The sequence below is a fragment of the Lampetra planeri genome, chromosome 3 (assembly GCF_965212315.1).
Source record: "Lampetra planeri chromosome 3, kcLamPlan1.2.h2, whole genome shotgun sequence".
NCBI lineage: Eukaryota > Metazoa > Chordata > Hyperoartia > Petromyzontiformes > Petromyzontidae > Lampetra > Lampetra planeri.
In genome coordinates, this window is record NC_136109.1 from 27,187,153 (window position 1) to 27,202,762 (window position 15,610).

At 38.2% G+C, this 15,610-nt stretch overlaps 2 protein-coding genes across 2 annotated transcripts in view; one reads left to right on the plus strand and one right to left on the minus strand.

Annotated features, from left to right (window-relative positions):
* The window catches only part of DNAH6 (dynein axonemal heavy chain 6), an 81,693-nt gene extending 70,992 nt beyond the window's left edge, over positions 1 to 10,701 (plus strand). The window contains exons 75-77 of the mRNA XM_078592526.1: positions 2,221 to 2,372; positions 6,820 to 7,042; positions 9,255 to 10,701. Coding sequence (XP_078448652.1) covers positions 2,221 to 2,372; positions 6,820 to 7,042; positions 9,255 to 9,358 — 479 coding nt within the window. The 3' untranslated portion in view covers positions 9,359 to 10,701. The remainder of the gene's footprint in view (positions 1 to 2,220; positions 2,373 to 6,819; positions 7,043 to 9,254) is intronic.
* Positions 10,093 to 15,610, minus strand: part of CHRNA7 (cholinergic receptor nicotinic alpha 7 subunit) — a 45,903-nt gene continuing 40,385 nt past the window's right edge. The window contains 1 exon segment of the mRNA XM_078592527.1: positions 10,093 to 12,460. Within this exon segment, the coding sequence (XP_078448653.1) occupies positions 11,906 to 12,460 (555 nt within the window). The 3' untranslated portion in view covers positions 10,093 to 11,905.

The following is a 15,610-nucleotide window of genomic DNA, read 5'->3' on the forward strand; positions in this document are numbered from 1 at the left end:
CTGCTCTAGACCAATTTCTCGACCACATCAATTCCATACACCCAGCCATCAGATTCACCATGGAAGTCGAAAAAGATGGCAAGCTACCCTTTTTGGATGTCCTAATTAAAAGGAGACCTGATGGTTCAATGAGCCATTCTGTCTACAGGAAAGCCACCCATACGGATGCCTACCTAAAACCGGATTCCCACCACCATCCATCCCAGAAGAACTCCCTCATCAGACTCTATACCATAGAGCCCAATGCATCTCCGACCAGGAACACATTGCCAGTGAACTCAAACACGTACGCCAAGCTCTTAAGGCTAATGGTTACTCCGACTACACAATCCGCAAGGCCATCACTCCAACCGTCAAGAAGGATCCTGCTGAGGAGCCTTTCAAAACCATCACCTTACCCTACATTGCTGGGGTCACAAAAAATATCTCCAAAATCCTGATTAAACACAAGATTCAGGTACGATTCAACACAGTACATAAAATCCGTGATCTGGTTCCGTCTGTAAAAGACGTGGTTCCAGACATACAGTACCCTGGCGTCTACAAACTAAGTTGCCTCTGTGGTAGCAGTTACATTGGAGAAACCAAACGACATGTCTCGGACCGCATCCGTGAACATAAAGCTGACCTGAAACACGGTAGGACAAACACCTCAGCCGTGGCAGATCACTGTTACAATTCAGCGGGTTCACATGACATTGACTTCTCCAAGACAGAGGTTCTCTGCAAGCCATCTGGCTACCATGAGAGATTCGTTCATGAGGCGATCCACATATACAAACACAGAGACAATTTCAACCGAGAAGATGGATTCTGGCTCAGCAATCATTGGAAGGACGTAATAAACCACTTCGGATCTTAACTGATTGTTGTTCACGTTTATGGTGACTTTCAGACCGCAGTCCACTCACTGGCATTAACTGTGTATCTTGTGTTCTCCACAGGGAATGCATTATTTGCTCCGCTGCGGATCTCTTGCCACCGTTTTGCCATTCACATGTTTCATTGCTTCTACATACTTTTAACATGCCCTCCCTTTGTTAATGCTACCCCCCCCCCTCCCTTTGGTGCTGCTGATCCTGCATAATGCATGGGCATAATATGACTTTGAAAACCCCCCCACCCACCTACTACGCATTTCCCATGAATATGCTAAATTCCTCTTGATATGCACATTCTTTTGTTAAGGCTCTCTTCTTCTTCCACCTCCAACTCAGCTTATATACAAGCTCCTAGCTTGGCAGTGTCTCATTCTTCACCTGAAGACGGCTGCTTGCGTTGTAGCCGAAACGTCGTGAGAATTGTTTTATTATGTTTTATTTTTATTATTTTATTACTTCCCTTCTACGTGACTTTACCGAAAGAACCAAGAAGAATTATAGCTCTATTAATCCATTGATGTATTATTAAAAAAGTATGCAAAGTTAAGTATAAAGATAATATTAATTCCCATGTAGTCCTTTTCTAATAAATGTATTCTTTTTCTGCCATTTTCCTGTGTTGTTGATTACCGTTGATATATTGCTGTGAGATGTAAATGAGATCATCCTACACCGTCTGAGCAATCGGTGTGAGTGATTGTGTCGACATGAAGTTATTAGGATACAGAGTAGAGCTTTAACATATTCACATGATATAATTGTAATGTTTTATGTAAGGCATATACTTTCATTTAAGATTCATGTATTTTTTATGCTCATTTGTTTATTGTGAAAAGGCTATTATTTAAAATGTTCATTGTGTTTTAGTCATCATATATAACAACGAAGCAGATTGTGCATTCAATAGCGTATTAATTAAACAGTCAAATTATATTTAATGATAAATGTTTGCTACTAATGCATAATATAAGAATAATCTTTTTAATGTTTTCCGTAATGATTTATTCCAGCTTTGCTTTATAAAAAGTTAGCATTAACCTGCTCTTAAACAGAGTATTGTATGCATGCGCACATTCTGTTTGATGGAGATATACAATCATAGCAAACATAATACAAAACATTCTGATATATCGGTTTTGGCATGCAGCCTATTTTCACCCAGAGCAAATTAAAATTTAGATTTTATAATATGTGATTGCGAGTGATGTATTCTCCCTTGTGTGTTCATAGCTCTCTCCTTCACCCACGACTGCTCTGTTACACTCCTCACCCCTACCCCTCAAAATTACCCACCTCACTAACTCTCTCCATAATTCTCCCCCACAACCACCCCACACAGGTACTCTGCAAAACCATGCCCGCAAATACAACCTGCCTATCGACGAGCTTGGCTTTCACTACAAAACATTGCCAGTTTATCGTGACCAGACATCAGTGGCTGAAGCCATGAAAACCCAGCAGTTCGGAGAGGAGCTGGAAGCAGACACACAGGTAATTGCACTCATAGTTAACTGCACATTTGTGTCCACTGATCTGCAAATACAGTTTATTATAAATTCAGTTGTAAGGCCTACATATATATGTGTATCGCTCTGGATTCAAAAATTTTTATTCACATTTGGTTGTGAAGCCGTTTCAGGCTTTTTGATTTGCCAAGGAACACCGCTTATGGTTTGTTTCTTGTTTTGCAGTGGACACCCATTGGCATGTTCCTCACAACACGAACCTCTTCCAGTGCCGATAACTTAGCCTGATATCTGTAAATGGTAAAACAATATTCTGTGGGTTACCGTTCTCTGGATAGCTATATTTATAGTTTGTCTTTTGAGGAACATGCTGTTGGCTACTGTTATTAAAACTCGGTTTTCAGTCATTTAAAATTCAGGTTTCATAGCCAGCCATCACCACTTACCTCTCCTGTCCTATTTCCCTCCTGAGAAGAACGTAATGGGTAGATGGCAGTCACAGTAGGAGGCTATGGGAATTACAGAGTCAGACAAAGTTCCTAACTTGTTTGTTGCATTCTCTGTTGTGGGACCTGTTTTGGCGTTTTGTGATGTAGGTAGGGGTGGGGGAGTGCCCGCACTCATCAATTAAATATTGTATTTTGCCACAGAAGTTCTTGACCAAAGGTTCATTAAAACGGAGGTGACACTGGGGCCCCAGGGAAAAAAACTAATGTTGATTAACTATAAAAAAAACAATTCTGGCGAGATGCTGGAAACAATTAGAGGCTAGTCTTCGGAATAATGTGTAGACAGTTGCCTGGAAGACTGTGCTTTAGGGGAGTGAAAACAAAAATTTTAATTTAATAATGTCCTCCAAAATAGGATATTCACCAGGTAAATTTACACAATATTATGAGAAAAAAATAAAAGGGCAATTTAAAATGCATTTGTATGATTTAAATGAATAAATTCCATCATGAACAATGGTAAATCATGCTTTTTTTGTCAGATACAACTTAATGCTGGATTATGTTGAAAAATTACAAGGCAGTAAACAAATAGCTAAGCAAAACATGTGATGATGTATCATGCTGGTATTTAATATAGACGATGCAAATTCTATGTTAAATGTGTTATTGTGCAGAATGATTTGACTGGGATGGCAGCTCCTTGGGGCTTTTTGATGCAAGCTGTCACGGCTTCTGGGTACTCGCTAATACATATTTTAAAGATGAAAATGAAACCCTTGTGGAGGCATCACGTCTTTAAAGCTAGAAAATTAAATTGCATGAACAGAAATGTTCAATATCCCCTAAATAGATATATATATTGAAATGTTACCTTTTTGGCTGATTGTGAGCAGTAAATCATATATATGTGCTCCTTTAGCTTGTTGTTGGTATGTTTCTGCAATGGCATAGTAATTTATTATTTCTGTTTTTTACTATTTAGCCATTTCTAATTATATACCATACTTGCTACAAATGATCAGACAAACTTGGAGGATGAGTTCTGCAATGTAAACATATAGATTTAAAGTCACTTTATGAAACAGTATCACATTGTTATTGATCCGTTGTTTGAATAGTCAATTAACATTACTCCTTTTCAAATAATTGCTAGTGGCCTAGGAGCTACACTTGGCTCACCAGCAGTGCAATGGTTTTAAAGCAGTGTGAGTGATGTTGCCTTTTCCATATACACTGACGATAGCGTTGATGCCCAGCCACAATAAATCAAGCAGCTCTTGGTGTGGCCTGGCAGTTTGAGGGGAGGTTGCAGTAGACGTATGAAGATTATATTCCCCCAGCCAGCCACACAAATATTATTTCCCTGAGGTTGCTCAGTCTAGGATATGACGTCCATAGGGGGTTGCTGATATGGCTGTGTCTGTGAAATGATGACTCCTGAGTCACTCGTCTAGCTGAAGATTGGAGATGCCTTACCCAAGGTATCAATGTGAGACTCCATGTACGAGTTATAACGATAAAAATAACAGTAATTTATCATGATGTCGACACATATCTAGATTAAATATTACGTTGGTTGAATATAACATGTTTGACAGAAAGAAGCTTCTATTAATACAGGTTTATCTAATACATTGATAAAGTAAATAATACATTAGTTCTAGGAATTTGACTTTCACCTTACATCTCATTTGGCTGAAGGCTTGTATTGGGAATATATATTATGTATTGCATGGAACGGTAATGCAGATTGATATATAAGCCAAAAATGGAAGAATGTCTTCAGGCTGATCCAATGCTGCAATGTAAAATGCATAAACAATATTTAAATATTGATACAGTACTGTCTATTCCAACAAGTGAGTGAAAAAAAAATTCTGTTGCATTTTTCTTAACTTAATTGACCATTTTACTAGAGGCAGGCTATAAGCCTCACATGAGTGGTGTAACAAATAGCTTTGTACACTTTCCCTTTAAACGTAACACGTGAATTTTTGACTTAAAGCTTTCGTGATTGCAGGAATTAATATTATTTGGGTCTTTCGGTAAAGCCACGTATATAGAAAAAAATTATGAAAATAGAAATAATAAAAATACCACGACGTTTCGATCGCAACACAAGCAATCGTCATCAGGTGAAAAAAAGAGGGGGAAAGCTGCTGAGGCAGGCTGTTTATAAAGGTTTAGAGATGGGCGGGGCAGCTAATGTTAGTGTAGGAGAGGTCTCCGTGCCCGGCAGTAGGTCTACCCCAATCAAATAGCTGTTTACAAAGGTTTAGAGATGCTTGTAAATGTAAGCTCGGAGAGAGCTAGGAAAGGGCCATCGCTACATGGAGGTGGAAAAGGATGGCAAGCCGCCAATTACTAACACAGCTAACGGTGGCTGTGTTAGTGAATGTAACTCAGAGAGTAGAAAATAACTGCTAGCATGTTACCCATGTTAACAGTTATTAAAATATTATTAAAATGACTGCTACCTATGTTACCTATGTTTCAACTCTCAGAGTTACATTCACTAACACAGCCACCGTTAGCTGTGTTAGTAAATGGCGGCTTGCCATCCTTTTCCACCTCCATGTAGCGATGGCCCTTTCCTAGCTCTCTCTGAGCTTACATTTACAAGCATCTCTAAACCTTTGTAAACAGCTCTTTGATTGGGGTAGACCTATTGCCGGGCACGGAGACCTATCCTACGCGAACATTAGCTGTCCCGCCAATTTCTAAACCTTTATAAACAGCCTGCCTCAGCAGCTTCCCCCCTCTTTTTTCACCTGATGACGATTGCTTGTGTTGCGATCGAAACGTCGTGATGTTTTTATTATTTCTATTTTCATTATTTTTTTCTATATACGTGGCTTTACTGAAAGACCCAAAGAATATACACATATGAATTATCCAGCCAAAATCAGTTTAGTGATTTGCAAAAAATACGTCTAGTTTTTTTTAAGTTTTATTGAATGGTATTTCTGATGTGTAAACAAATTGTAAACGTAAACAAAACTTCGTTCTTAAGAAAAGCTGTGTTTTGCATTATGAGGTTGGCTTTTCACTCGGCTCTGGTTTCAGTGGGTTAAGCAATTGGCTTTGTGCGTTCTACCCGATTGGTATTTTATTTTGAAATGAATTGCATCTCGTACAGTTTAGCTCCTGTTAGCCTCTTTTTTTTTAGTTGTGCAATTTTCAAATTGACCTACAAGGTACGTTATGTGTCTTACTTTAATATATTGTGCCACGTGTGATCTGCGCACCCCCATAATCCAGCAACCTGGAAGTAGAGTTGGTGGATTATGAATGGAAACCCATCTGTCAGGCAACAAAGCCCTTACACAAAGCAGAACAAAGATAAAGTGTTCCAAACCTATTTTTGGGGGGTGTTTCCAAGCACGCTGATTTGCTCCTATGCCTATGCAAAATGAAATTGATGTAATATAATGGGACCCTCCTGAAAGAGATGCTTAATAATTACTGAAGCGCTTCTGGTCTCATTTTTGAAAATGGTATTGTTATTCCTATTCAGTCATGATCAGTCCACAGCTGGAGGAAGGCCTCCCCAATTTTTTAAAGTGATGTATATAAATAAATAAGAATTACTGCTCAGTTATTACATAAAACTGGATTCAAACAAGGCCAAAGGTATAGTACAAATTGAATTAAAAAAGCACGATGAAAGAATCTCTGTTGTTCACAACCGATATGAAAGTACTGTATCGCAAAGCCCCATTTGCCTTATGTTGATGCCTGAGGTGATATTTAGCTACGATAGATTACCAAGTGTGCATCACGTCTCGTATTGGCGGTTGAATTATAGAACTTATGTGCCCGATTTCCCCGAGAGAAGTACATTGACTCTATAGGCTCATGTACACATTGTGCGTAGATCTGGGGGGATATAAACACGTGAAGCGTATCTAATACCGACTTTGTAATGTGAACAGAGGCATACTCATTACATTGATTATATTGTGTGCGTTTTAGTCTATGCATTTACTGCCACACTTGATGACTTTTATGTGTGTTCAGTTGCCCGCTGTGCAAGATGGTGTCCTGGTTCATGGGTTATTCATGGATGCCTCACGCTGGGATGACGAGGACATGGTGATGGAGGATGCTTTGGCAGGGCAGATGAACCCTCCTCTGCCCGTGCTGCACTTTGAACCACGCCAGAACTACCAGCCTGATCCATCTCTCTACCACGCACCACTATACAAGACTTCTGCCCGTGCAGGAACTCTCTCTACTACAGGTTAGTGAATTAACTCGAATTTTTGTTCATCAGTATCGGTGTCACCTTAGTTTGTCACATTTGTCAGCATTCCATGAAATGTCACTTTGTTAAAATAACTTCCTCACATGTCTACTTCAGCTAAGTGATGAACTAAAGTCTATGGTTTTCTTGATCATGCGTATAAATGATTGTGTGACACAGTAACTTTATACCGAGGTATCATTTTGCTTCTATGTGTTTTTTTTTATTTGACTATTTGATGGCATAATTGTGAAACGGAGTCATTATCTGACCGTTTATTGTTACGAATATATGCATGGAGTAGAGCGAGGTGGGAATGCAACTAAATTATGCAATTTATTATGTACTGATAAGCATATTACCAACATAATTTCCAACACGTAGCACCAAACATTGTATATCTTCTACACATAGTACATCTCCCCCCTATTGCCCCTCACCTTGCAGTTATATAACCCAACACTCAAAGCCGCAGCTCACACTGCACTCGAATCAGGTAAATAGGTCAGCACAAAATGTGCCGTTTCACGAACAGGAGTTGTGATACCAGATGTCCTGTTTCCAAATTTTACTTGAAATTTAATGAGCACGTTTTGTGGCAAAGGTTTGATGTCATGAATAAATCATGGGCAGCACTTAAAAAATATACAAAACCAAACAAAAAATACAACCATATAAAATAACTGCCATGACTCTTAAGCATTTAATTGGAATGAATACGAAGACGTTTTGTAGTAATGTGGACATTTACATGTTACATAGTACTTTCATTGTAAGGTACGAGGGATGATTAAATCCTGCATGGAGAAATCGTGACCGTGATATAAGTTCATCTCTGTGTGCATCATTACACTCATGCATTTTCAAAGATGTATTGTATTTGCTAGTTTTTTGTTGTTGATATGTGCAAACTGTCATTCATGCATTGGGATGCAAATGATCTTATACAAATTGTGTGATTCATAATTTTACAGATCTACTTGTTCTTACAAAATGCTTTGTTATTTAGTAACTATCAAATGTTTGCATAAAATGCTACTTGGGTTGATTTAAATGATATCACGTAGACAATAATGTACGTACCATTATATCCAAATATCTTTTATACCTTCCAAAAGTAATAAGCAGTCTTTTTTGTAATTTTATGTGTGTGAGTTTTAAATAAGGTTCATTACTTCTTAGTCCTAGGATGTGTTAGTTTAAAATAACCGTGCACCAAAACCACTCTGCTCTGGAGTGCATTTTATTATGTAATTACAGTACTATATAATAATTTCACCAGAAATGGATTATGAATGTGAAGATACATCTGGTAATCTACAGTGTTTAAATATATATTATGTCACAAGGAATAACTTAAACGAACATATCAGTTCATGGCTCTGAGCTTCCACACAATGTTCTTCATGTGCTTTATGCAATGATTTTTACTGCGACTCCAAATGTGCTAAAGTTTTATATTTATTCAAATCAGATGTATAACTCGGTACATTAAATGTGCTGTATTATTACATAATTTTAAAGTCTAAGTATTAAACTGAGCACATATTTTTCTTCCTGTTAAAGACGATGATTCATATATGTCAAAAACATGATTTTATTAGCATTTTTAAGAAGGAACTTTTTCACCATCATTTGCCATTCATTGTAAATCATGAAGAAAATTGCTCACAAAAAGGCACCAATAGACAACATCTGAATGAATGAAAAAACACATTTAAATGTACCACAGTAAGTGGCTACTTGGAGTGTTGCAAGGCTTCGCTGTTCTTGCCAATCTTGGTAATGCAGTTTGAGTGACTTGCCTTTGATTCTGAAACATGACCTATTGTGTTGCAGCATGAATATTGAATTATTGACCGATAAGTACTTGTGCTGAGAATGCAAAGCCGTGTGCGCATTCTGTGAGGAGGGTTGCTATGTACATTTCACCTAATCCCTCTAGCCTTCATCTCGAGTTGACATTTGCATTTTATAAATAAATCATTGTGCGAGATAGATTTTTTTATGTTGCATGGTGTATAAAGGCACTATCATATTGTTTTAAATGTAGTTGTTTACACAGTTCATCACAAACGTTTAAAAAACAATAATGTGCGTTTATTTTCGAAGCTTCATGAACAGTGTGTAATAATGTGAGAGGATGACAGGGAAAAGGGTAATGGTGTAAGGATGAATGTATAGATTTGACTTTTTTTCTTCCTTGCAGGTCACTCAACCAATTTTGTTGTCACCGTCTTCATACCTTCTAAAAGGGACAGTGATTACTGGATCTCCAAAGGAGCTGCGCTGCTTTGTCAACTCAATGATTAGGGCTTTGATGTCCTTTAGTTTTCTCATCTGTTCTTGGAAAATGACGCTAAAAGGTGTCTTATAATTTCTGATGGTCACGGATGTAAATGAGCGGATGTGTTACCTCTAAATTGAGACTGCTAGTATCTTAAAGTAAACTGCAGTGAAAGTTAAAACTAAATTACACTTTTACTTATGTAAGTTATTTATTCCACACTTTGTGTTAACTTTAAAATTCATGCAAAATGCTGTCTGGCTGCTTTTGGGGCCCAGGTATTTCAGAATATGCAAGCAGTATGGTAATGTTGAAGTATAACGTCAGCTGCTGTGTTTTAATGTGGATGGATTTAGCTTCACAGTTATATAACCTCCCACCATCTGTTTGGAGCTTCATGATGCTCATCTCTGATTGACATCAATTACACCGAGCACCCTTCTGCACTACATGTTGCCAATCTTGGATGGGCCACACTTTTTTTAACAGTGATAACCTGTTTTTGTATCGAATCCTATTAAAAATATATCTGGAATTAATATACAATTTAATCTTCCATGCTTGCAATTGATTCTTTGTCTGATGCTTGTAATGCATAGTATGTTCATGTTTGCAGGGAAAAAGGAAAAGATGCAATGCCCTCTTCAGTAAAAATTAATTGTGATCGTTTCATTTTTGGTAATCTTTTAATCAGAAAATTTTGTATTGTAGTCTGAAATATTTAACATTGAAACAAAATATGCAAAACCTTCATGAGTTTAATGAAGAAAATAAACATTTATTTTGTAAAACCAACACATTTGTATGCGCAGCTTATATATAATCTAAACATCAACTTGTAAATGTCACTGCTTTAACAAGACAAACATGACGACACAAAAACACACAGTTATTGAAAACAAATGCTATTTTTAAAGTAATGAACAATAATAATAATGATAACCTTTGTTTGTTTGAATAAATACCCACACAATTTTTACACGGACTTGCGTGGACAAACTTGTGAATTATACATGTTATATTTATTTATACCTTAACTTTACAAGTACCATATTTTAAACGGGAAAACGTCTACGACTCAGTAAAATATCAAATTAGCCCTAGTTAGACGAACTGGCGTCCTGCAATTGAGTACAACTCTGTATGCACTCTAGAAATGTGTACATATACACATTTTTGCTTTAATCACAATATAAGGTTGGCAGAAACACAATGGTTCTTGTATAACCTTTGATGTAACATTTGTTTAGGAATGGCATTTGTTTTTAGGATGTTTGCTTTCGCTTTGCTTTTTGAAGACAATGCATACGTTTGTTATTCCATCTTTTAAAATAGTTGTATTGATTATTAAAGCATGTTGATGAATGATTCTGCACTGTGATGAGTTTTGAATGCACAGTGGTTGTAAATGTATCGTTTTATCAAGTATTTAATGTCACGCTGAAATGGTATTGTGCCTCATTTTTTAATCCTTCCGACATTAACAGTTTATCACTTCTGAAAAACACCGATTGTGCCATGTGTAAAAAAGATTCCGCGGAATTGAGAACCTCATTGTTTACTCAACCTTTAGTCGATTGGACTTTTTTTCCCAAAATGTGTTCTTGAATATATCTCTATGTTTTATCTGTCAAACTGTTGTTTGTGTTTGTTACAACTGACAGCGTGTTACAAAAGCAATGATCAGATTTTCAGCACACAATGTGAACTTTAATATTGTTTGCATGCAGCTCCGTTAATGTCACTGCTAAACCAATGTTCTGTTTTTTTCACAAATGAAATAGCATTGTATCTGTAAAATGTTCACAGTATCACTAGAGTTTTGCCAATCTCTGTGGATAAATTGAGAAAAACACAGGGAACTATTTTGACTTGGAAAATGAATTACATTGCAAGTAAATTAAGCACATGGGACATGATATTGAATTATTGTGCCATGTTTCCATTATCATACACTGTTATCATTCCCAGTCTGTGAATTACGGTTTGGCTGCTTTTGAAATAATTAACGTTTTATTATTTTGATGAAATGCATAATTACAACATACAAATGAAAATGTACTGTATAGTAAAAATGCCAACTGGACATCCCTCGTAGGCATTGTACTCGCCACTATTTCCTATTTTTCACAGTTGGTGGTTAAAATTCCATAACCATATGGTAATTTCTGTGGTAAATTGCCAAAAACGCACCATCTTCAATTAAGGAACCTGCATCCTGTGACATTCGCAAGTGAGGACTATTGTAACTGTCAGAATACCTGATAGCAAAGTGCCTTAAATTATTTAAATAACTCTCTTCATCACCACAATTTGCCAGACCGCTCTTGCAAAAGAGAATCTCTCACCAGAATAAAGAACACTCACCATGGCTTACATAAGGACGGCAGGCAAAGTCGTTACATTGTTAAAATCAATAATTGTATTCATCTGTAGAATGTTATTTTACACCATTATCAACTTTTACTAAAGCTTAAATAGCTCACTTGCGATGTTGGCCATGTCACGGAACACCTGAAGCAAATGGATGAAAATATCACAAGTCTGGGGTATCTTTACACCGAGCGTTCCACTCATGTGAAGTCTTTGGCCACAGCCTCAGTGAAGTGTGGTGCAGACATGAGGATGGAGATGGTGGAGATGATGGTGAAGAGGGAGAAGGCAAGCAGGCACAGCCGGTCCACCACGGCGGCAGCAAACTTCCACTCCGACGCGATCGCCTCGTTCTCATCCTGCGTGCGGAAGCGCCCAGCGATGTAGCGTAGCTCTATCAAGATTTTGGTGATCTCGCTGTTCATACCCGCAGTGGGGTCCGGATGCATTCCACGTTGGGCATTGCCAGGCTCCTCCTCGGGCCCGGCGCTATTGAAGCAGGTCTCCCGGCCGCACATGACGCCCGAGTCGCTGGTGGGCGGCTGCTGTGGCGCGTCGGGGTTTGTGAAGCCGATGAAGACGCCGTGTCCGTTGGTTTTCTTGTGTACGCCGCTAGCCGACAGGAGAGCGAGGTCCAAGCTGACCATGCTGTTGCGGTGCAGGATGCTCAGGCGGCGGGCGAGCTCATGTCGCTCTCTCCCGGGCTGCTTCATGCGCAGGAACCAGGCACACCAGTCGAGCAGGATAACGCGAACCTAAGCCAGGTGGACAGATGGGAGGAAACGTGTTTGAACGCGTATCCATACTTGGGAATAACCAGAGACAAATCACATTACAGCATTCCCACCGATGTAGGATCTTAACCACTGAAATGTATTTTTTTAAATGACAAAAAATGTAAGCTGAATGTTACTCAATTGTAATTGGAAAGGTAAACATAAAGTACCATAATATTTGGTTCTGCATGAGAAAATGTTAACTGATTCAATATGTATCAAACAATGAGATGCTTACGTTTAATGAGTTGGTCTTGACCCAAGAGTTTATAAAATTGGCTGAGTTATATCAAATACAAGTGCAGGCCAAGATTTTAAGAAGTAAAATTCACGAATGTGAAAGCATGGATAATGCTGGATCCCATGTTTTAATCATGTGTCGACTTGAAGCGATCAAGCATACTTTTTAGAATTCAAAATTAAGAAGGGGATTAGATGTATGTATGTTTGTTGATCTTATTTCGCACCATACGTAGCCAACTGCTAATTGGAAGTGCGGGTGAAGGACAACAAACTAAACACAAAAAGCAGTTCTAAAGAAATGAGTTTTCAATCTAGATTTAAAAGTGCATTGCTCAAGTGGCTTCATAAAATTGGCTGGAAGAGCATTCCAGACGGCCGCAGAAGCGCATCTGAAAGCGTGCAATGCAGTGATCGTCTTTGTTCGATGGCCAGCCAAAAGCCGCTGCTAGGATGACCGGAGTTTGCGTGATGGATTGTGCTCCGTGACGAGATCAGTAAGGTATTGTGGTTCGTTTGTGGCAAGCACTTTGTGTGTCATGAGTGCGACCTTGTAATATATTCATTCAGTTCGGAGAGCACTGGACGGACACGGTCGGATCTTGCAGTACCATTATTATGGGTAGCGTAATCTAAGTTAAAACAAGGAAAACGATGCCGACATTAAAAAAAAACATGTCTTGAAATAGTCATTTTAATCAAGGGCTACCTCGTGTTATTAAGTGCATTTGAAAACGAAACATTTTATATACTTTCTAGAGCTAAAGGCATGGTGCTTTTAAATGATTGCCCTAAGTTGGAGCTGATAACTGCATTTACAGGAAGCAGTGCTGTTGAAGTGATAAATAGCTGCTTTGTTCCCCGAGGCATCTTGCTGCGTCGCTGGCAGTGTGTTGCATGTTGGGAATAATAATTGCTCGGTTGGATTGTTTGTGCTGCTGGCTGAACATGTGGTGATGCATTTCGAGTAACACGGAGAGGCAGTGGGGAGAATGCTGAGGGTAATGAAACAGCTCTTCGGTCCTGCCCGCGATCCATCTGCCCTGACAATCGTTCACACTTTGCTTCAACTTAACCTTACACTTTGGTTTTCCAGCAAAGGCCACTTTTAGCAGACTTGCTATGGATTTTTGTCGACAGGTAATTTTTCTATTTGCCATTAGGCCACAATTGAACATTTTACGTCGGAAACATTTGTCGATTGAATTTTTAAATTTGAATTTAAATATATTTGGTTGCAGGATATTTGATTGTAAACAGGCAAACAAAAAATGTCGAATTGTCTGTGTTCTACACGCAAATACATTTTTATGTTATCAGCTAAGTATTCAAATCTCACAATGTGACCTATCTATACTTTCAAGTTTTGATGTATCGTGATGTAAATCTTGTTTTTGGCAATTTAATGCCAAATGTGTTATCGGTGTCACGTAATGTAATGTAGAATCCATTTAGAACTCTCGCACGCCATGCATTACCCCATGTTATAGAATGGCCCGTGGAATGATATATCACAGAACTGCTTCTGAAATGACTTCAGGTGACCTTATCCACACTCGGGTGCAGCACTTTCACATCCACTCTGCTCAATTGAAAATTGTCACATGTCAGTCCAATTGCTATATATTTTTTTGTCGGAGTGCGATATAGACAGTACAACTGAGAACACGGTTTAATCATTGGCAGCTACTTGTGTTTGAACACAGGATCTCAGCGGTGCCAACTTAGCACACTAGAAACTTGATGTGCCATTTAAAGTCAACATATATAGGTATAATACACAGGAAGCAAGTGGTAAATAAAACAGTTCATTCCGATAATCGTGCCAACACACTGGGTGGCATTGCCATTGATTGTTATTCAGCAACCACGGCACAGCAGATGGCGTGCTTAGGTTAAACAGAATATCCTCCCAGGAAATGGCATGCAATTGGCTTGGGGCAAACATGATGACTAAGCCTACCTATTTGAGTCAATATCGCATTGCGTTTTAACACGAAGGAACATTTCCTAATTGTGCACATCAGGCATCGAACATTGACACCACTCGTTCGCTCGTGCACAGCTCACTATATATGTTCATTTAAGATGTTATGTGGTTGTGCTTTGTCTCACTGCGGGTGGACAAAGTGTACAAATACAGCATGCTGCACAAAATCCTCCCACAGGTGTTGCATTATCGAGTAATTTAGTGTCAACAAAGGCAGCGACTGCTGATAACGTATTAGACTTTTATGAAGCAATAATGCAGAACCGTGTACTGATTTTCAATCCTTCACCCAATTTTTATTTCATTTTCAGGACAAGTAACGGACAAAACAATACACACAAAAGCACTCTCACCATAAATCTCGATGTCACTTGACTCCATGTTCCATGAATTAATGTTCAACCGTTTTTAACCTTTGAGTTGCTCAACTATATGATTTTTTTTCCATATAAATGTATTTTGTAATTTCTGCATGAAAACACATTTCTGGAATTGCATGCTACTGGACATCTGTGAAAAAGAGCTTTATAGCTCAACGGATTCCTCCAGTATAAATAAATATTCTGATTCTGATATAATCATAAGGGTTTGCCATTGCATCTTTGCTGTATTAATACTCTATTTTTTATTTAAATGTATAAACATTTCATTGTTCTGTGTTTGTAACTTATTTTAAATTGATAGTAAAAGTCGAAGGAAATAATAAAAGGTTAATGTTTATACAAATTGACCTTGACCAAAATAATTCCCCATCTTTTATTCAACGATACGGCAAATTTGTACATTGTTTATAAAAAAAAAAAGTATCACTTATATCTGCAGTGCGGACCGTGACATCAAGGTGAAATTAATGTACAAAAAAACTCGCAAGAATTTCCATATTATCCTAAGGCTTTGAA